This window comes from Pocillopora damicornis, chromosome 6 (genome assembly GCF_964200805.1).
Source record: "Pocillopora damicornis chromosome 6, jaPocDami1.2, whole genome shotgun sequence".
NCBI lineage: Eukaryota > Metazoa > Cnidaria > Anthozoa > Scleractinia > Pocilloporidae > Pocillopora > Pocillopora damicornis.
The window spans coordinates 12271386-12294117 of NC_142675.1; the positions used below are offsets into that span (position 1 = coordinate 12271386).

Sequence of the window (22732 nt, forward strand, 5' to 3'; positions counted from 1 at the left end):
ATTCCTAGGAATTTCTGGGAATTTCTGGGAATTTCTGGGAATTTTTGGGAATTTTTAGGAATGTTTAAGAATTACTGGGAATTTTAAGCAAAAATTTGAGGCTAATGATATAAAATAAATACTTTAAATTAAAAAAACCCAGCTAAAATTCAAGTATTCAATGAAATTTATTTAAAAGCTTGATTAAGGCGTACATGTAAAATATTTTTGATTAATTATTAACATCAATGTGTGGTAATATTAGGATGGAATTTGATTTATTTTTCTTTTCTTGAAAACTTCATACGGATTAATCCTCAATTATAGCTATTCGTATAAAATAGTTCTAATCAATCATTAAATTTGGTTTGACACAAATTGTGAATAAAATCTGTTGATTCTTTTCCAAAAAATACAATATCCTAAGTTGTATTTATATAGTTATATTCTTGGGAGTGAAGGGGCTAATTACAGACAAATAAAATTGATTTTTTGATTAAAATCTTGTTATAACTGTAACAATAAATTAGAATGAAGTTATCCTAAACTGCAAACTTAGCTGCTGTTTGTACTGTTTGTATTTTTTTTCCTGGACTCACAATGAGTTGGCCTTGAATGAGGTTATCAACAAGAACCTTGACCATTTTGTATCTGGATTCCTTGACATCTGAATTTGAAAAAAAAAAAATTAAAATATGTATGTTTAAAGCTCAGACCAGGCTTTTAAGATGGCTATGAGGAAAAGGGCATTCATTGGATTCTCAAATTGAGAAATCTGTGTTATATTGAGTGACTTTTATATTGGAGTTAGTACATCTCTCTCATGGATTTTACTAAAAAAGGGCTGAATACATTATTTTGTTTTTACCAAGGAGGGCATCTTTATGTACTAAAGTTTGTTATGAATCTTGAATGTTCCCAACCGTGACTAGAGGAATCTTGAAACCTTACTGATAGGTTTATTTCATTATAAAGCATAAGCTTAAGAAACTGCGGCATGCAAGTGACCGATTCGATTCTCAGAATTATTCTAGTTTCAGTTGCGCCGAGCGTTATGTAAGCTTGATTCAACCCGCTACAACTATTCTTTTATAAGATTTTGATCACAACGAATATCGCAATTTTTACTCACCACAAACTTTCAAAATCGTAGCTTTACAGATGGCCACTCGACCCTTGTTTGTACCGGTCCATATGTCAACTGTTGTCCCTACTTTTAACTCCACGGCGCCAACGACTTTCTTCTCTTTTACAACACTCACGCTATTCTCGTTTTCCCATTGAACCAGAATAAAAGCTATCTTTAGAAATGTTATATTGACAACAGAGTAGAGTGCGTCTTACAAAGGAGAAACATTTGTACAAGAGACAGGAGTAGCTATATGCGATTACAGAGGTGCGTTGGAACTCTGGTCCACAAATAGTTATGCACTGCCCGAAGTATAAAACAATTTTGTTGATAGCTGACAGACAGAGAAGAACAACAAGTAAACTTAAGAGCTGTTATTACTGAAGTGTGACTAGCATTTTTCATTTTTATATAAAGAAGGACTTGTAATTTGCACCAAAAATAAAAGGATGTAATATTTTTTTGGGAGATCCAGTGATTGGGACATTTAAGAAATTAAGTTATGAAAGGAAACTTGGTTGGTACTTCTCACTACTAACAAGTCTTGTTGACAAATATTTTCAGATCAGAGTTTCAAATAAAGTAAATTGAAGACGTCATATAAAAGGTGTTTTTCCTCAAAGGGTACATTGACTACCTCTGTCTTGTCTGCATGCCAAATGTTTGCAAAGTGTGTGGATGATCCACAAGTATTGGAACTCTTACAAAAATGTTTTGTAAGAATAAAAACAGGAAAACAAATTACAGCAATTAGTCATGAAAATAGAGCAAAAAACTGAAAAAAAGCAGCAACAACAATCATGAAAAAAGAAAGATTAATTAGGTGTTGAATTTGTTGGTCTAAGGCATGAAATTTCTACTAAAAGTATTGTCAACAAAAAGTCTCTGACAGCGTTTGAGGCAACTGAGCTTGACTGTTCCAAGGTTTTCTAACAAAGGCAACCAGTAATGTAGGTTAGGGAAGTAAGATAACAATGTAATTATTGTTAATTATTGTGGAAGTTGGCAATTTCCATTTAACATAACTGACAGCTGGTTCATGAGAAAATCCATATTAATATAAAGATTTACTAAAACTTAGTTTGAGTAATAAATTTCATGATCTTTAAGTTATAAACATGTACTTGTATGTATATCTCTTGGTAAGTTTTGTATAGCATACCTTTTATTGAGCCAAAGTTTTAAGCCTCTGAAATTACTCTTTTTCTTAAAACCTTCACATTCAAGGTATTGAGAATTTCTTAGAATTTATGTGGACCTCAGGGTATTAAAATTGCCTCAAATTCAATTCCCAGCAATTCCCAAGAGTTCCTCACTTCTTAAATTATAGGTAGTTAGTAAAGCTGAGAATTCTTAGGAATTCCTAGGGATTCCAAGTCCTCACAAAACTGGAGTCTTCCTTTCCCAGAAATTCCCAGTAATTCCAAGCTTTTTAAATCAGAGTTAATTTGCATAGATGGGAATTTTTGAGAATTCCTAGGAATTCCCAGAAATTCCCAGAAAACTGGGAATTCAGTTTGCAAGGGTCATTTGCATAATTGGGAATTTTTGAGAATTCCTAGGAATTCAGTTCGCAAGGGTTACTCCCTTGGGGCAAAATTTTGGGAACAAGGAATTCACTCTAAAGTTTGTTGCTATTAGAAAGGTTACCTCTTGGTCCACTCAACCAGCATATTCGAAATATCATGAGGTACAATCACTAAAGAAGACACAAACGGTGAATGAAATAATCGTTTGCACAGTTATATGTTTCTCGTGGTTAAAAAGATCAAGCGAGGAAACGCCATAAAGCTGCTTGCGTCGCAGGTCTCAGAAATTTTAGACAGTTACATTCGAGATGAGTGCCGCATTTGGATAATTTGAGGTACGCTGACCCTATAACCACCAATATGAAGGAAGGAGAAATAAAATTCAGGTCAATATCTCTAGACTAGAAGTGGATTTCTGTAACCTCACACCCTCATGTTTAAATTAAAATCAGGACGGTAAATAGGTAAGCTCCCTTTTTTTCTCTGCTGCGTACAGAAACACGGTATTTTTGCATTAAACTTGAATTAAGTGGTAATTGAACTTAGTGGAGTACATTTTGGTCTGAAAAAAGATATCATTCCCTGCCTCTCCGACTAGGTTTGCTTCTATCCTCAAGGTCGTGCTATTGTCCACAGTTCAAATATTCGGGGCTTCTTTTCGCCCCATCTTTAATCAAAATACACCCTCAGGGGTCTGTCAAATGCAAAGAAAGTCTGCTGAAGAATACTTAACTGGAAAGAGAGGCCTTCAAACTCTTAAAAACGACCGTGAAACAGTCCCAACCATCGATATAGAACAATTTTGTTGGACCGAACGCAAAAACAAACATCAATCCAGTTTTTCCTTCTTTCTGCAAAGGAAGAGAAGACTTGCAGAAGAATACTCAACTGGGAATCAAAGGGCTTTAAAGTCTTAAAATGGAAGATGACAGCAGTCCCATAAATAGATAGTACCATAAATAGATATGGAAATATTTTGATGCGCCGCGTTAGCATATTTAATTGTTTTCAAGTTAATTTTCGCGTATCCGTTTAGCTGTCATTTTACATATATTTGGCAGGTGATTAACCATGTTTTGAGTTTTTACAAATGTCATCGGGTTCAACCCTTTTTTTTTTGTTATGCAACTACCTCGTGAGGTATTTCGTTCCTGATTCGGCTGCGTTAGTCTTATTAGTCAGAATTTTAACGCACAGTTAAATTTAATTACGATTTGCAGTATTCCGCTGTACCTTTTCTTAGATTGGGCCATTAGAAATGGTCTAAGATCTTCCGGCAGCTTTGTTGACACCCAGGTGGCTAGATGAGGGGGTCTCATGCGCTATGCTTAAAATTTCCTATCTGTAGGTCTTTGGGACAACAACCCGATACTTGACAGCCTACTCGTCTTCAGCGGGAACATCAGGTGGTCTCCACTTTCTCTACAAGACTTCGCCTCCACTAACACTACTTGAAAAGATAGGTGAAACTTCCGGGTCTTCATGTTGTTCTGCAAAGAGCTGAGAGGTTGACATCTTTTCAACCTGTCCCATTAAACTCTTTTTAGAAGGGACCTCTACAGGCTCAGAACTTAGAGATTTGGTTGCTCACCCTCAAAGACTTAGCAGATGACGGTGTTCGCTAATGTTACCTCTTCGTCACTGGTTTCTTTCTTCTTACTCATGGCTCGCGTCACGACACATGCTGGTTATAGACCGGGAATTCTCTTCTCCACTGGATCTGGAGACTTATCTGAACTGTGCTTCTCGGTGATAATAGCATTAACAACTACTTTGTTTACTACATGGTCATTTCTGAGGATAAGGTGTACTCCCTCAAATGGTAACATAAGCTATATTCCAACTTTCACAGGCCCAGACATAAGATCTAATGTTAGGTAAACTGTATAAAGTGGCACTGGGGTATACTCGGAACTGATTCCTCTGATCAGAACACTAGCACCAGTGGACGACTTCTAAGAAAACAACAAAGTGTCACTCAACAGTAAATACTTGGAGGCTCCAGTGTCTCTCTAATTTAGATTGTGTGGAGTCGGACATATCACTCGACAACGACACGGAACCATCGTGAATGAAGGGCTGAAATATATCTATGAAAGATTTGGTCGAGCCACTGACTTCACTCATAGGACTTACCTGAGTCTTCTTTCTTGGAACTTGGGGAGGTGTATCTTCAGTTACAGCAGATAAAGACAACGTCTTAATGATAAAACCATTAGGGTTGGGCTCCACGCTATTTTGTTTCTGCGCCACTCTCCACTTTCCTGCGCAGCTAGAAATCAGGTGACCTTTTCTGCAATAGAAACATGTTGGTGGCCTGATGGGATTATTTTGATCAAACTTGTCCTGTCTTGACCATGAGGGGCTGAAACGATTTGCATGGTTATTAGCAGGATTCTCTTCTGGATTTCACCCGTCATTCTGTCGACATCTCTGGTTTTCAAGCCATTGCGACACCAAAGGAGGCGGAACTCTACAGGTGGATTGTGAAGCTGACGGGGTTTTTCCGCGAAATTCAATTTGTGGCTCACATCTCATCTTCTCACTTCATCATCCCTTCGGTATATATTTTGAAATTTAACATATAGAATGGGTATTAATGAAAAAGCTGCTGTTAATGATGTGAACTCCGAACATCCTCGAGATTGAACCAGCAAGTGCTTCGGGCCTCGAAGGGGCAAGGCTTTAGCCCAGCTCCGAAGGGCCAGATCATCGAGAGCAGCTAGCTGTTCTCGTTGCAAGTGGTAAAGCAAAGGAAATGACTGGTGTATCTCTCACCCAGAATTAAGTCAAGGAGCCTACTGAATAAGATGTTGAAAAGTACTTCAAGAGATATGAAACTTTGTTGTCTTGAAAGGCTTGCGGTGCAATGGCTGATACGTTTCTTCAGCTCTCGTGTAACATTTTCTCTTTGCTGATGAAGGAAAGCTTCTGAAGGACTTCATGGTAAAGAGGAAACTCAGAATGACTGTCGGTGGATTGAGTTTAAAGTATGGAGGGTACATGGCAATCGCAAGTGCTGCTCTTCTCATTGCCAAAAATGTTGAAGTGCCCTTAGTCAATGATAAGGGAAAGGATAGTAATTGTGAAGGAGCTGATCAAGTTCTTATTCAAGTACTTTAATATGAACCTGATAAGAACTTTGTGTAAGAACTTGAATAACAACTTGATAAGAACTTGAATAAGACCTTGATGGTAAAGAGAAAACTCGGAATGATTGTCGTCGGATTGAGTCTATAGTATGGAAGGTACATGGCAATCGCAAGTGCTGCCAAAAATGTTGAAGTGCCCTTAGTCAATGATAAGGAAAAGGATAATATTTGTGAAGAAGCTGATTTAGTTCTTATTCAAGTACTTTAATAAGAACCTGATAAGAACTTGTGTAGGAACTCGAATAAGAACTTAGTACGAACTTGAAAAAGTTGATAGGAACTTAAAATTATATATTAACAAATAAAATGGATAGTAAAGAACCTAAGATTGAAGAAGCACCGATTAGCCTTCGGTCAGGCCTTGTAGAGGCTCAACAGGTGACTTCAATTGATAAAAATAAGACGAAACAAAAAAACAGAAAAAACCAAGACGTGTTGCAGCTGGCAAAAAAAACTTGTTGAACATAACGGGAGAGTGAGAGAAGAAAAAATGAAAGGAGGTTCAAAGCAGTTCGAAGATCCAAAGGATCCTGGCACCACAGGTGCAAGCTATGGAGCTAGAACCATCATCATCACTCTCACCTACTCAAATTCATTCACTCACTGGCTGGACTGCTCTATAAATAAAGAATAATAAATGGGCGCGCGTAGATATGGAATTTCTCTTCGAGTGTTTCACTCGATAGCTCACGATTGAGGGCAGCAAACTAGTGAGATGTCGAGTTGAACACGAGAAGAGAAATTCCATATCTACAAGCAACCATGTATTATTTTGTTCTTATATGAACACAATAGTCCTTTACTGAAAAGAAAAGCCGACTTCATTAATGAATGAAAATAAATGAATTTACATATCCTCGAATAACAATTGTAGAGTGTGTTGGCGCTAACTCTTAAGATGAAAAATGCATTTAATCATGATCACAAAAACACAGTCTGTCAGCCATACGGATTTTTTCATGTTTTAGCCGCCATAATTCGAGAAAGCTCTGAAAACAACTTGTCAAGTTATGGCGGCTGTCACTGCCCATGTAGGAATTATGACCAGAAGTGGTGGTCACCGGAGATATTGGGCCTTAAAAAGGCCCTTATTTGTGGACTTTGTCCGAAGCAGAAAAAGTTCTATTTATTTTAGGGCGAGGTAAGGGAATTAATGAAATGAAAAAGTTAAAACAGTTCTATTATCTAAAAATTTGATTGATGTAGAACATGGCCCAGTAGATTGAATCTGCACATAGCGTTTTCGCTTGTCGCAGAAGCCAGGCAAAGTTAGCTAATTAATTATACTAAAGATATAACAAATGGGGGTTTTCCAAAAGGGATCCCATATCTCCTAGGAAATTGAAAATTTTGTCCTATCATTTTCTCATATTTGTTATTCATTAAACTCAGCATTTATGCTAAGTTGACAGTGATTAGAGCATTATCACCCATTTTTTTCGTAGAGACCCTCGTAATTTGCCAAATTTTGGCCGTTTCAAATGTTTAGAGTATCAATCCGTTCGTTCTAAAACCTCTGCCCTACGATAGTTTCACCTTTAAAATAGTTAAACTTTAAAATTTATCGAACTATTGATTTAATACGATAGGAGATAATTTGCATTATTCGGCGTCACGCTAACAAAATCACCAAAGCAAAGGAAGATAATAAGTGCAGCATGATTTTATATCCAGGGGTGGATCCAGGGTAGTTTACCTGATTTCCGGAACTCACTCAAATTTTTTCCGACCTAGTTAAATGTTGATAAAAGTACTTTTGGAAAACACTCTAATTTCCCTTTGGAAACTACTGATACTTTTGTGGAAATCACTAAACGTCTTCCAGAAATAAACCATCTTCCTGTTTTACAGTTATTTATTAAAGAAAATACGTTTAGAATGACTAATTTCGTTTTAATTGCGGTCATGAGGCGTTCGGGAGCGCTCCGGATCACGCGCTGGCCTTTCGAGCTTCGATTACACCTCGGAAACCGTCGGAAGCCGTCGGAAAATGTTCGTGGAGCCAATCTTTACGCAACCGGTGGGTGTAAGTCCTTGTTATTTGGTGACAATAACAGGCGGAACACAGTCAAAACCCCTCACGATTGGCCAACAAAGATTTCGTCATCGGAACTCACTCAAAACACTCTTCTGATTGGCTAGTTGTGATTGGAAACTACCTTGGAAACTACTGACAAAGTATAAAAAGGGCAGTTCCTTCCCCAGCGGGTCTCTTTCGTTGCTCCTATAATACAAGTACTTTTGAACTTGCTCAGGGGTTAACGACGGAATTTACTGTTAAACGTTTAAAAAATACTAGTGTTATGACTCGCGGAGATCCTGTTTGTCGGAGGGAGGATTGTTCTCCCTTCGACATTGGCCTAGTTTTCGACGAGATCCACAACTACTCGCCGCATCAGAAGCTGGAGTTCGTCGAAAACGTGTGGAAACCAGGTGAGCTTTTTGATTTCCCCGTGTCAATGGAAAATGGAAAATCTCGTAAGTTTGTCTCGGGCTGGCTGAAAAGATTTCCATGGCTAGCTTACTCCAAATATTTCGATGGAGCATTTTGTTTAGCTTGTGTTTGTTTTGGAGTTCAGTGTGGGCGAAACGCTAATAAGTTAGACAAATTATTGAAGTCTCCTCTCACAAATTGGACTTCGGCCGCTTCTCGCTTAACCAAACACTCGCTAGGAAATTGTGAAATTCACAATTTTTCTATGACTGCTATGAATGATTTCAAGAGAATGATGCAACCTGGAATCCAACAAGCAGACATGATGCTCAGTCCTTAATTAATGCAATCAACTTTTCCTTTATTGTTTCTCTTGTTATTGTCAGACATATTTTGGGATTAACTAGACCACTCACAGTGAAGCTGCAACAAAAAGCAATGGATCTTCTAAAAGCTAAAGATGAACTTGCTCTTTTGAAATCAGTCCTTGAAGACATGAGTACTGACATTGATAACAGACATCATAATCTCTACCAGGAAGCAGTGACCATTGCAAGACAAGTAGCAGTCCAGCCAGAAATGCCAAGGATAGCCCAGAGACAAATGCATAGAAATAATGCTCCTGCTGCAACTCCTGAGGGGTATTTCAAGATCAATCTCACTAGAGTTTTTCTTGACCATGTACTCCAGCAGCTCAACACCAGATTCCAGGATGATGTATTTGTTTGCTATAAAGGTATTTCGATTATTCCCTCTGTTTTACTAGCTACTGACCCTGCCTGGAAGGCCAATGTTTTGGAATTTTGTAACCATTACAGACAGGACATACCAAATTATGCAGGATTACAGGCAGAGCTTTTGTTATGGGAGAGATTGTGGAAGGGGAGGGATAACAGAGGAGATATTATTCCTGACAGTTTGGAGGCTACACTGAAGGATATTGACAAAGATGCATATGTCAACATCTATTCCATGCTGAAAGTCCTGATCACAATTCCAATTTCATCTGCATCTTGTGAGCATGCATGCCCACAGAGACATGGATTTTGACCTTGAACGTATAATAGATTTATTTGCTGAGTTACATCCTAGGAGAATGAGAATGGCAAACATTTTGTAATAATTTTTTGCACCAGCTGTTTCTAGAGTACTTGTGAGTTATGTTCTGTCTGGGTTATGGCCTTTAAGTCTCATAATCCTTAAACTGATGGAGAACAGTACAGAAGCTCAAACTGGTGCCTGTATAACTTTTTTCAACTCATTTCAAGGTTATTTTCTATTTTGTTTTACTTGTGATGATTTTCCATTGACATTGGGTTTTCATGTTAAGCTTAAATGGTTAACAAATATTTTCACTGAACTCAACCAGCTTCACAGCAATTCCCAAGGATGAAGAAAGGCTAGTATTATTTCAAATTATCATTTTACTTCAATTTGTATATCATTTTATGATTCTTATAATTTATATTTTTCTAATAATTGTTTTATTTTTTGAATTCCAGCTCCCAACACAGGCTAACCATCCATAAAGCCCTTCTCTCTCTCTCAAATTCTTTTCTGTGTTGTGCTCCTATAAATGAAATGAATAAAAGCCAGCTCAGGAAATGTTGTTTTTAGTGTTGCTAAACATTTGGATTTATTGAGCCTGGCTTTCATTCATTTCATTCATTATAGGAGCACAACACAGAAGAAATTTGAGAGAGAGAAGGGCTTTATGGATGGTAAGCCTGTGGTCCCAAGGATGAAAAAGGCAAGTAGATTTTTATTATCAATCTTTAAACTATATCATCAATTGTGCTTGTTTTTCTTTTGTTATCAAAAACACTAACACTTGGTTCGTTTTTTTTTCTCCACATCTTGATTTTCCTGACTGGGAGGTGATGTTTTCCAGTGTGAAAAGTCTTGGTGATGACTTGGCCTTCCTGAAAACACTATATACACTGGTTTGCACAGTAGCTAAAGGTGGAATATTTGTAGATCAGAGTGTTTCCTGTAGTACTTTCAAGAAAAATAAATGTTTTTTGCCTTTTTGATTACATGCTTTTTTAGTCTTTTGGGGGCAATTTAATTTTCTAAAAATGCATGAAATGGCCTTTAGAGAGCTCCAAATTTCAAATTTTCTCGGGGGGGCATGCCCCTGAACCCCCCTAGCAGGAGTGGGTCCTCGGGTGGAAACTACTCACTCAAAATCCTGGATCCACCCCTGTATATCTCTTTGCTTTCTAACATCTCAGTCAAATCAGCTGGAGTTCTCAGTGGCCTAGTCTGAACTTGATAAATATCAACCATAAAAGATAAAGTATTGTGTAGGTGTTTCTAAATAACCTTCTAATCACCTCCAAATAAACACATATCAAAATTGACATGTTTTTTAACCCTCTATGATATCACACAATTTAGAAATACCAACGATCTTTTGCTGCGTACAGTTTGTTAGGAGAAGTAAGCTTGTCGACTTTGGAAATTTTCAATATCGAAAGAGGTAAAAAGAGGGGCTATTTGCTGCTTTGAATATTAAGAGCTCTGAAAATTCTACTTTTACGTATTTCCAGAAGCATTGTGGTTTATTTACTTATTCCTAAATGTAGTTTGATGGACAAAGTTTGACGGAAAATTTTGCTCCAATACGAAATGCCCTTAACCGCTCTCACAGAGATTACTATTTCACTAGTATTTTAAGCATTCTTTAAGATTTGATTACGTCGATGGGACTTACTCCATCTAAGACACAATATTAATTTAATCAGCTTTTCCTAGCCTTAAACTTAAATTGCATGGAAAGAGATTGAACCTTTCAAATTTACAATTTAAGAGTTATGAACAAAGCGGAAAGTACGCATGGTATCGAAATTGCAAATGCGGTGCTGAAAATTAAATATTCAGGTTCATATATTTGTCAAAAAATTAACAGATCCTTTCAGGCTGACGCGCCTGTATTTTCTCCCCAAGCAGCAAAGGGTGATTCCAGACGCATAAAGTAAAAACAACTGACTTGGAAGAAAACATCTGTGCTCAATAAGAATATCTAACAAACGCCAGACACTGAAATTGTCTGACTACAGAGAGCTTCTTAGTTACTCGCTGTTTTGGAAAATTTGCATTTCTGTATATTTAGTGACATGAAACAAGTCAAGGTCATTTTATCAACGGCACTGATGCAGAAATGTAAGGCTTCTAGATTCATCGAAAGAATAGTTTTGTAGAATCTCTTCAGAAATGGTATTAAACTTAATTATCAATGAACATAATGTCACGGTTACTTACTTAAAAATGTTAGGTCACCTATGAAGCGTAATACTGGGAGAACTTTAGTCCAAAGCCGCCGCTTGATAGTTTCGGTTTCCATGTTTAGTAGGTTGCCAATAGTAAATAAGGCTGACATTACTCGGTTATTTTCAATGGAAATTAATCGGTCCAAAATGTGCATGCGATCTAGTCACACAAGAATTGACATTCCGTCATTTATTTTTCTAGAGGTAAAACGATTAGGTATAATTGAGGAACGGTCCATTTGTACATATGGTGCAATAAAATTTAGGCTTTATGCTGGTAACACAATTTTAGGACAACAACTTACCTGAGTAACCAACCACAAATACAAATGTAGTGAAATATGGGACGATGACAAACTTCATTCCAGCCAGTTCAGGAGACAAGGTGGATAAATGAGTTTGGTTTTACACGCGAACTCCCTTCGTCAACAAGTTATTTCCTCCTGCGTGACAACACAAAGATTATGTGATGTCAGTTACCCACAATTCCTTTGGCACTGAATGATAGTGCGAACCTTATTTATCACTTTTGATGAAAACTGATGAGCCACAACCGTATTGTAGTCATGTCGTTGGTGGGTGAGTAAGTAAGTTAGTCACTTTTCGTGACCTTTTGTGAAGCGATCAGCGTCTCAAAAGGGACACGAAAGTTTACCAGACTTTACTTTAGAGTCTATGAAAAGTCCATTCATGGAATGAATAATCATATAATTATATTCGTATAATAATAATTACGCCAATGTAAAATTTTGGGACAGAATAAGCATATTCTTTGTCATGGTAATGTGGCATTTACGATCTTCGATTGTTTATGATCTGATAGAAGACGCGAGTCCCGAGAACAGTTAAAGGTCAATGGATGATTGATTTAATTCGACTAAACGCTATTAGAGCGTTGACTTGAGCTTCTTCAGGGGCGACTTGACCGATAACTGGGATTTTTTGTGGAAAAAAAAGACGATTTTTCAAACGAAGTCGAAATAATTAGTCTACGTAGCTGGCGATTTTGTTAGGGAGCGCCTGAGCAAGCTGACAAGCCTCAAAGGGAATGAAAAACAAACAAAAAATAAACGTCTGCTAAGCAGGCTACACGAATGCAACATCATGTGTAGCTCAAACTAACACTGACAGTCGGTCGTTCATTTTGTAAGCAATATCAAAACTAATGTTGCTACGGGTTATTATGAAATAATTCCAAATCTACCAACATTGGTTACAACTCTTTTACAGTTTATGAAATTAGAAGATCCTCGCAGCTAAGAACACTACTGAAACGAGTAGTTGTAAGTAGGACCTGAAAAAAATTTCAGGCCCGTACGGGATTTGAACCCAAGAAGATCCTCGCAGCTTTTCAGGTCCTACTTACAACTACTCGTTTCAGTAGTGTTCTTAGCTGCGAGGATCTTCTAATTTCATCTTTCCACCGCAGTGCAAATATGTGAATTTTCATATATCTAAAATCTTCATTCACTCGGATGTTTATTTGTACCCAATTCATTGACCAGCTCCCAGTTGGCTTGTTAGCTCAATTGGTAGAGCGCTGCACCGGTATCGCAGAGGTCATGGGTTCAAATCCCGTACGGACCTGAAATTTTTTCCAGGTCCTACTTACAACTACTCGTTTCAGTAGTGTTCTTAGCTGCGAGGATCTTCTAATTTCATCTTTCCACCGCAGTGCAAATATGTGAATTTTCATATATCTAAAATCTTCTTTTACAGTTGTTACCGACTTGATGCAATCGCACATAAAAATACATTTCCTATAGGAGAATCGTTGAAAATTGTCCAAAATAGACAGCCTGTCCATGAATCAATCGAAGACTAAAGAACTTCCAACAATTATTTAAGAGCTATAACCGCAAATATTGTCAAATTCTTGAAATTAATCCTAAAACAACTTAATGCAGTTTACTTTTAATATTTCCGTTACTTCCGCTGACAATATCAATAATGTTGAACAAGCGTTTAAGAATAACGTTTGTATGTGATTTGTGGCGCGTAAATGTCAGGAAGAATTAATATAGTATCCTTATTGTAGCTTTGCAGAGTACAAATAAACGCCTCCTTTATTGTAGACGTACGATTTGTGTCACTGGAAGTCACAGCAGCTAATGCATAGATCGTTCTCTTAGGGATCTCAAACAAGTGGGATGGAACACCATATCCATAGGGATTTGGGTATTCTAGAAACTCTAAGGCGTAGGGTGGACAAGAAATAATCTCCTTAATTTGGTTCCTGCGGCTGCAATGTATTTAAAAACTAATTAAAGTGTCCATAACAACGAGAAAATATGAGACTTACTAAGAACATTGTCTTATCGGATTCCAATAACAAAGTCGCTGCACTGGAAGAGTTTCTCATATATCTCTTGTGATTTGTAAACAAACCATAATGAAGCATGATATGAATTAAATCAATCTGTTTTTCCTACTTCTGTCATTCAAAATATCACAAATTGATCACAGCACTACATCAGTGATTTTTTTGACAATGTGTACTTTCTTATGGACATCTATTCATAGGAAAAAACTCGATGTATTTTTCCCTGCCTCTGTCATTCTAAATATCACAAATCAATCATGCCACCACTTAACCCTTTAACTCCCAGGTCAAATTTTTAATTCTCCTTACTGTCAACCATACAATTCTTATGTTAGCTCAGAGAATTTAGTATTGGATCAATTAATTATCCTCAAATTGATATTTTTCTTTATTCCCATCACTTATATGGTTGATGTTGTATTGATACTGTAAGGAGAAATTCTGTCTTGGTCACTCATGGGAGTTAAAGGATTGTGTGATTTTTTCAATGTGTACTTTTTCTTATGGACGTCTAATTTAAGAATCTAGCTTTTACCAGGTGACATCTGTGAAGAAATAAGTCTACACTGCAGGGGATTTGAAACATTGTAGGTGAACCATACAACTGATTAGATTTTATTTGATCAAAAACATCTAGGGCAATAGTGGAAATTGGCTGGCACAATTCAAGTTTCCCATCTTAAGTATTCTGTGATGTTTTTTTCTATCATACAGTAAAGTTTACAGTTGCCCTCATTTCACTGTCTTCTGTTCATTTGTTTGTTTTAACTATTGTTTGTTTTAACATTGTTGCCAACAAATGCAAGGAGCATTTAAAATGTGTACAGTTATTAAACCTTTAATCCTTGAGAGTGACTAGCATCTAATTTCTCCTTTCAATATCACCCCTAAATCAAGCATTAAGGTCATGAGAGTAAAGGAAATGATAATCAACAGAAGAACCTCTTGATTGTTCCCAGAAATTCCCAGAAATTCCCAGAAATTCCCAAAAATTCCCAAAAATTCCCAGAAATTCCAAGTTTATAGCCAACAGGACTTGGAATTCCTAGGAATTCCAACTCAAAGCACCAATGAATCTCCATGAAAAGCTGTAAATCTAAAAAATTCCTAGGAATTTCTAGGAATTTCTGGGAATGTTTAAGAATTACTGGGAATTTTAAGCAAAAAATGTAAAATAAATACTAAAAATTAAAAAATCCCTGCTAAAATTCAAGTATTCAATGAAATTTATTTGCAAGCTTGATTAAGGTTTAGATGTAACATATGTCGATTGTATATTAACATCAACATGTAGTAATACTAGGATAAAATTTGACCTTTTTTTCTTTTCTTGAAAACTTCATATGAACTTATCCTCAATTACAGGTATTCCCAGAAATTCCCAGTTTATAGCCAACAGGACTTGGAGTACCCAGGAATTCCTAGGAATTTCTAGGAATGAATTACTGGGAATTTTGAGCAAAAAAATTTGAGGCTACTAATATAAAATATGAAAAATTAAAAAATCCCTGCTAAAATTCAAGTATTCAATGAAATTTATTTACAAGCTTAATTAAAGTTTACATGTAAAATATTTTTGATGGTATATTAACATCAACATGTAGTAATATTAAGATAAAATTTGATTTCTTTTTCTTTTCTTGAAAACTTCTAACAAATTTAAATCCTCAATAACAGCTATTCAAATAAAATAGTCATAATCAATCATTAAATTTGGTTTGACACAATTTGTTAATAAAATCGGTTGATTCTTTTTGAAAAGATACAATATCTTGAATTATATTTATTGCAATAAATACTTTTTCTGAAAATAGTCTTAGAATGAATAATTTAATTTGGAATGATGATACAATGGTACTTAACCCTTTCACTCCCAGAGACAGGCTTTGACTTGATTTTATGTGGATGTAACTTCGGTAAGTTCGGATAAAACTCTTGTGTGTGAACATTCAATGTAAGCTGTCAAGCAGCACTTTCATGTTTTAGTGTTTGTTTTTGTTGATTCTGCACATTGAAATTCAAAGATTCCTTCTCAATTTTGAATCAGCATTCTGGGGAGTGAAGGGGTTAATTACAGTAAAATAAAATTGATTTTTTAATTAAAATCTTGTTGTAACTGTAACAATAAATTTGAGTTAAGGTTTTCTTAACTGCAGACTTAGCTGCTGTTCGTCTTTTTCTGCTGGGCTCGCAGCTTTCTCTGTTGGCCTCGAATTAGGTTGTCAAAAGGGAGCCTGTCCATTTTATATCTGGATTCCATGACACCTGAGATTGAAAATATATATATATTACGAGCTCAGACAAGGCCTTAGATAGCTATAAGGGAAAGGACATTCATTTTAAACATAATTTAACAAAAAGTGCATGGGGATTAGGAAATCACTGTTATGGTGAATGACTTTTATATTGGAGTTAGCACATCTTTTTCATACATTTTACTGAAAAAAAGGGCTGCGTACATTATTTTGTTTTCATTAAGGAGGGCTTCTTTAAGCAGTCAGGTTTGTTCAATCACAGTTTGTATTATGATCCCCAGGCAAAATGTCAGGTGGGATATAGGCGGGATCCCGGAAATCCCACCCAGGATCCCAGGTGGGAATGGCGGGATCCTGCCTTAAGTGGTGGGATCCCACCTTTCCTACCTGGGATGAAAATTTGATCCCACCTTGGATCCTGCATTTAATGCGGGATTCCTGCATCCCACTCGGGATCTTAGGTGGGACTTATGCATTCTACCCGGGATCCTGGTCAGGATTTACATATCCCACCTGGGATTCTTTATCCCACCCACGAAAATATTGTTTTGCTGTTTTTATTCTTACAAAACATTTTTGTGAGAGTTTCAATACTTATGGATCATCCACACACTCCACAAATATTTGGCATGCGAACATGACAGAGGTGGTCACTGTTCCCTTCGAGAAAATACACCTTTTAATGACTTCTTCAATTTGCTTTATTTGAAACTCTGATCTGAAAATATTTTTAAAACAAGACTTGTTAGTAGTGAGAAGTACAAACCGAGTTTCTTTTCTTAACTTTATTTCTTAAATGTCCCAATCACTGGACCTCCTAAAAAATATTACTCCTTTACATTTTTGGTGCAAAATACAATTCCTTCTTTACATAAAAATGAAAAGTACAAGTCACAGTTCAATAATAACAGCTCTAAAGTTTACTTGTTGTTCTTCTCTGAGTGAGCGATCAACAAAATTATTCAATACTTTGTAGGTCTGGTATAAAATTTTACTTGTAGTATGAAATGACAACCTTGTATCTTCGTCCTCTCCACCCCTTTCCAAGCTCGGGAACGCTTCGGACTGTGCATAACCATTTGCAGACGAGAATTCCAATGCACCTCTGTAATCGCATGTAGTTGCTTCTGTCTCTCGTGCAAATGTTTTCTCCGTTATGAGACGCACTTGACTCTGTTGGCACCACTGCTAGTTCAGTGGAAAGACCGACTTAGGAATCGAGATGGCTAGCTGTGTTGGAACGTGTTGCTGAACGCTTGTTGTGGTCAAGCCTTGTTGATTCGGGTACTGGTACACTGGGATCATCTAGGTATCTCTTATACTTCCTAATGTGATTAGCCTGTGTTGTTTCTCACTTTCGCCGTGAACATAACTCAAGTGGGTTTCGAGTCTTTCTTTCCTCGAAAACTTTCGGCCACAAATCGTGCATTCTTGTTCGATTCTTGTCGATTATTTCTACATAGAGTGAATTCACATCATTATTTATGTCATCATCAAAACATGAATCCAAGAATCCAAGGTATCCTATGGCGCGCCTTTCCGGTCAATATTCAAACAACCTTAATATACAATACATCCATTTCCTTTGCCATATTTTTTATTTCCTTTATGTAGATATATTTTTTTCGCTACTTTATTTTTCATTTTCCTTCTATATTTTTTAAATCTCTTCCTATCAATTTAGATACACGTGTTTAACGCATCTATTTTCTATTTTTTTCTCTTTACCTTATATGCGTTCTATATTTTTTATATTCATTCCATATGTTTTTTTTCGTTCCGAGTGGGAATTTTATTTCCTTTCTAATTAGTATGCAACGCGTGATTACATGACCACGCTACACTTTTTCCCTTCCGCCATTTTGGCGTTCGGCTATATGGAGGAAGAGTTATCGACTGCTTGTCGTGCGGCCGCGGATACTTTAGAGATTTTAAGTAATTTGAGACCTGGTTTTACGAGAAATGTAATACCTCGGATGAATTCAACGTCAGTCTCTGTCGGTCAGCCGAACAACGGGGATCGTAAGGTAAACAACGAGGAACTTCAGTCGAACGAACTTGCCATTCAGTCCTCAACGTCGCCAGCCTCTAACAGTTCTATTCAAGCTCGGCTTGCCACTCTCTTTCCGACAATTGGTTCGAACCGAGCTAGTGGGAAAAGCACTTGTAGAAGACCAGCAAGGTCAAAGCAGACCATTAAGTCGACCAAAGGCCGCCCACCCAAGACACTTGTTTACAAGGATCTAGTCCTCATTCCCAGTCCCAAGATCAACAAAGTGCCTACACATACAACCCGACTTCATTTAGAAGAGAGAGAACTTGTCTGCCACGAGTTTCCCTCTGAAAAGAGCTGGGATGCACATTCCCTCAAAGCTGCTATATTGAATCGATTTCCAAAGCTTTTGCTATTTGAATATGTCAAGGTGGGTAACTTTGCGTTGTGATATAAGTTTAAACATTGTTCTACGTTTAATGCTTTAATAATATCATTGCTGTTCAGTTTGTACATTTGTTGTGGCTGCACTATTTTTAAATACGCATTTATACTATTTTGCCAAAAATTTAACCACATAAGAGGATACCTGCAGTGACGCGGGTAATGGACTTCGAATTTTTGGCAGAATTTGTTGGGTTATTTTAGATTTCCTCTGGTACTGCCCCGCTCCCACCCGTTTCTCCTTCCTTGTGATATAAGTTTAACTTAACTACTCTTTCATTAGATTTACCCTTGACTTTTGCAAGAAGCGTGCAAGTAATGTGTGTTTTTCTTAACCTAGCCATGCTATGGAAAGCTAATAACTCTGGATGCAGAAAGAGTGACCAGGATGGCTGGTCAAGGAGCTGTTTATGTTAGATCACGGGTGCCTTTGGAATCTGAAGATGAGGGTGAAACTGAAGAGGAGCTAGAGAATTCAGCATTAGATAACAGTCAAAGGTGAACTTTTTCTTGTGAATTTTTGCATTGAACAAGATAAAACCTGTATAGATTTCTTTTAGCTTTTTTGCCTCACTGCAAAGGTAGCTTCCCGTTGCAGTGGAATCATCTTATATATGATAGACTGGCATCCCAGATCATGCTACTAGGCATGACAATGGCTTTTTGTTGGAAATATTATCTAGTTTGTCTCCAAACAGATTTGTGTATTTATTTATTTTATTGGTTATTTATTTATTTATTTGTTTGCTCAGATCTTTATTCAATTGTTTGGTAGGACAGGACATAAATTAATGTGGTTTATTGCAACTCCATGTGATTGTGGATATTTGTATAAAGATGAACCTTCATAGTCTGTTACATCATTGCCAATTAGTTCCCTTTTTTATGGTTTGTGACAAGTTGATATTTCCTTTTAGTGTTAGTGGAGCACAAAGAAGCTCTCTGTTGCTTTCATTTGGGGAGAGTGAAGGGAGGCCAGATGCAGCTGTGGTGTCCCAACCCTGCCAGGATGCTGCACAACCTTATTGTGTACCATTTCCAACTGAAGCAGAAACATCACATCAAAATACAGAGTTAAATGATGTAGAGACAGGCAGTAACTCTGATATTGTTCATGCATCATCTGAGCATGTACCTGTGTCTGTATCAGTACCTGTACCTCAACTGTTACCAAAACGTATCATCCAAGTGCACAGGCTAAATATTAAGAAGGATTTGATTGACTTATTCCGAGATCCATTAATTATGAGTCAGGACATAGAGATAATTGTTATTGATGCTAGGGGAGTTGAAGAAGTGGGCAGAGGTGTTGGGTTGCTCAGAGATGTTTTCTCTCTTTTTTGGAAAGAAACATATGATTCCCTTTTTGTTGGAGAAAATGAGCGTGTACCATTTGTAAGACATGATTATCAAAGGGATGAATGGGTTGCTGTTGGCAGAATTTTGGTGAAAGGATATTTAACCTGTCAATACCTACCAGTCCTTCTGTCTCAAACATTCCTTGCCTGTCTTTTTTGGGGGGAATCTGCTGTAACTAGTGCTATGCTGACTCAATCCTTTAGAAATTACATTTCAGTTGATGAAAAATGTTTGATTGACAAGTGCCTTGCTGGTGATATGAAGTGGGATGATGAAGATGAAATGTCCCAGCTTTTAGAAGTTTATAGTAACTATGACTGTCGAATTATGGTAAATTCTGAGAATATTATTCAAGTTATTGAAGAAATAGCCCATAATGAGCTGCTGCAGAAGCACCAGTATATTGCAGACTGCTGGAAGGATATAGTTTCCACACTCCTTCCTAGTTTTCCTGATTTTGCAGCAATTTCCAAAAGGTATGAATTGTTAATACCATCCACAAGAAAATCCTTAGTTGCCTAGAGGCAAACCCTGAGAGTGATGGGGAAAGGGATAGCCTTAAGTTTCTCAAACGGTATATAAAGGGCCTTGACACGCCTCAGAAATTATCAAAGTTTGTAAGGTTTATCAGTGGGTCTGAGTTAATGCTTTTTGATGCAGTCCAAGTAAATTTTACCAACTTATCTGGTTTGGGTCGCCGACCAATTGCCCACACTTGTCATACTGTGTTGGAGCTATCCTCGACTTATCAGTCATTTCCTGAACTTAGAGAGGAGTTCAGTGCAATACTTGCATCAGATTATTGGGAAATGGATATTGTGTAATATGCCTTGTGACAAAAAGAAGACCATCATGATGGCAAGCTGATAGAACAGACTGTTAATTCATTTTTGTAGTGAAATTATGTTTTCTACCTTGGATGGGTATTTACGATTTTAAAACATCTAACAACAGTGCACATATTATTTTCCAGTAAATCAAACTGGGAAATCGTTAGCTAATATATTGTTATCTGTTCAAAGTTGACATTTTCAAGTGAGCGCAGTTGTTTAGAACTTTATTGTTGAGATTTTAATGTATTTTTTCTTGACTGTTGTAAAGGTTAAGTTGCATTCATTGTTCTATTCTGATTGATACAATTTGAAGGCAATTAATAAATTTAACACTGTTTACGTTTTCAATCTGTAATAGTGGTACCTGTTTGATAGGCGTTAATTGATCTTAATTTTCTTGGCCCTGTTTTCACTCTCTAAACAACGAATTTCAGGTTAATTGAATGCTGGGAACACCTGTTTTGAAAGATAGTTACCAGCCAAGTTTCTTATATTTTGAACGGATTCCTGAGGATGTCTATGCATCTCAAATATTGAGTTCTACCATGTTCACCATCGTCATTCAAAGGGTGACAGGAGACTTCCAAGATATGCAGTTGTTGTGGTGTGAGGTGAACATCAACTGCTGGTATTGAGACCTGGTAATCGTCGTCGTCTAACGGGATAGGTCCATCTGGATCAAACCCATACAATGGAATTTCATTTGGATGTAGAATACTCTCAACTCCAGAGTATCCAGAGTGTATGTTTTCCAAAATCCCAGAGGCAAAAATTTGTAGGGGAAATAATTGATGTTCACTGGAGACAGGGTGATTGTTCCATTGACTAGTAAAGTGTTGCAATGCCCTATTCATCCTTGGTATGTATACAAAGTGCAATGAAAATAAATGTACTTCATTTAATGGGTCAAGAAGACCCATGTCTTCCATTCCACTAAAGATATTAGCAAAGTGACAAAGGATACCAGCGTAAACATCATTGTGAGCACGCTCAACGCGGCAGTTGGGGACAGAGCTTCCCGTTATGATACTTCCTCTGTTTAGTCCTCTATTTTCCAACATGTACTGTGCCACTCTAACATTTTCCAGTCCATGATCGCTTCTTACTCTTGAAGGTAAGCCAAACTCTTGTACTCCCTTGATGAAGAGCTCCAACACTGTATCTGCTCGGTTGTTATCAGTTAGGGTGGCATACACAATAACCCTTGAATACCCATCAACACAGCAATGCACAACAAACCTGTACCTGGTAAGCTTGTGGTTTCCATCTATGTGCCACAAAGCGTTTGGCGTTGGTACAGAGTACTTTCGACGGTAAACCGGAGTACTCCAGCGAAGTGCTGTCCCAAGCGGGTCTTGTTTACGAAGACAGTAACGAACCCTCCATCGCTGGATTCGAAATCCCCTTGCTCGGAGAGCTCCAAGCAATCTTCGTTGTCCAATGTTTGGAGTAATGCTTCTAATTTCTTTGACAGCGTCTTCAAGCTGAGAATCTGAAAAGAAGTTCTAGTTTAATTACAAAGTTTGAAGTGTCGTACATCATTGAGTGAGATGGGGAACCTAAAATATTTTGACTAAGGGTATGGCTTCTAAGATTTATTTTACCCGAAACTATATCACCCTTGTCCAAACACACTGATAATATAAAGCATTAAACCAAATAAGCTACTAGTATAGATAACCTTAGTCTGTAAATTACTGCGCACCTGACAATGCGGTCCAGTTTTCGCTGTCATCATCCAAATTTAATTCCCGTCTTCTTCGACGTAAAGTACTTTCACTGATACCTAACATACTAGCGATTTTTACCCAGGAGAAATGCAGTTCGCGTAAGAATTCGATCTGCTCTCTTTCGATGACGATTACTGGTCTTCCTGCACTTGTTAGTTTAGTGGTAGGACAAGTGAATGAATTTGATATCGTTACTTCAACGGAATTTCTTTCCTCGTACTTTGTCATTGCACGAAAACAAAGCGTACTTTTGTCAAAACAGCCTTCTATTACTGTCTTGAAATCTCGAAGGACAGAGTC

General features: G+C 37.2%; 3 protein-coding genes and 1 pseudogene across 3 annotated transcripts; 3 read left to right on the top strand and 1 right to left on the bottom strand.

The window, feature by feature from the left end:
• Nucleotides 1-8005: 8005 nt before the first annotated feature.
• LOC149044013 (uncharacterized) lies at nucleotides 8006-9888 on the top strand. Its single transcript, XM_089209150.1, has 4 exons — nucleotides 8006-8222; nucleotides 8768-8959; nucleotides 9593-9622; nucleotides 9726-9888. The coding sequence occupies exons 1-4, from the start codon at nucleotides 8093-8095 to the stop codon at nucleotides 9740-9742; spliced, it is 369 nt and encodes a 122-aa protein (XP_089065276.1). The 5' UTR covers nucleotides 8006-8092; the 3' UTR covers nucleotides 9743-9888.
• Nucleotides 9889-17934: 8046 nt separating this feature from the next.
• LOC149044014 (uncharacterized) lies at nucleotides 17935-19148 on the top strand. The gene is made up of 2 exons (XM_089209130.1): nucleotides 17935-18496; nucleotides 18851-19148. The coding sequence occupies exons 1-2, from the start codon at nucleotides 17951-17953 to the stop codon at nucleotides 19010-19012; spliced, it is 708 nt and encodes a 235-aa protein (XP_089065256.1). The 5' UTR covers nucleotides 17935-17950; the 3' UTR covers nucleotides 19013-19148.
• Nucleotides 19149-19207: 59 nt separating this feature from the next.
• On the top strand, nucleotides 19208-20815 carry LOC149044015 (uncharacterized; annotated as a pseudogene).
• A 375-nt stretch (nucleotides 20816-21190) lies between these two features.
• LOC149044016 (uncharacterized) lies at nucleotides 21191-22660 on the bottom strand. The gene is made up of 2 exons (XM_089210821.1): nucleotides 22408-22660; nucleotides 21191-22194 (listed from the first exon to the last, which is right to left on the bottom strand). The coding sequence occupies exons 1-2, from the start codon at nucleotides 22658-22660 to the stop codon at nucleotides 21191-21193; spliced, it is 1257 nt and encodes a 418-aa protein (XP_089066947.1).
• Nucleotides 22661-22732: the final 72 nt, after the last annotated feature.

Excerpts from the sequence above, each read along its gene's own strand:
- LOC149044013 (XM_089209150.1), top strand. The coding sequence starts at position 8,093 with ATGACTCGCGGAGATCCTGTTTGTCGGAGGGAGGATTGTTCTCCCTTC. Across the intron at positions 8,223-8,767 it reads CGAAAACGTGTGGAAACCAG|TGACCATTGCAAGACAAGTA; the intron begins GTGAGCTTTTTG and ends ACCAGGAAGCAG. Across the intron at positions 8,960-9,592 it reads TGTATTTGTTTGCTATAAAG|CTTCACAGCAATTCCCAAGG; the intron begins GTATTTCGATTA and ends GAACTCAACCAG.
- LOC149044014 (XM_089209130.1), top strand. The coding sequence starts at position 17,951 with ATGGAGGAAGAGTTATCGACTGCTTGTCGTGCGGCCGCGGATACTTTA. Across the intron at positions 18,497-18,850 it reads TGCTATTTGAATATGTCAAG|CCATGCTATGGAAAGCTAAT; the intron begins GTGGGTAACTTT and ends TTCTTAACCTAG.
- LOC149044016 (XM_089210821.1), bottom strand. The coding sequence starts at position 22,660 with ATGACAAAGTACGAGGAAAGAAATTCCGTTGAAGTAACGATATCAAAT. Across the intron at positions 22,195-22,407 it reads AAACTGGACCGCATTGTCAG|ATTCTCAGCTTGAAGACGCT; the intron begins GTGCGCAGTAAT and ends ACTTCTTTTCAG.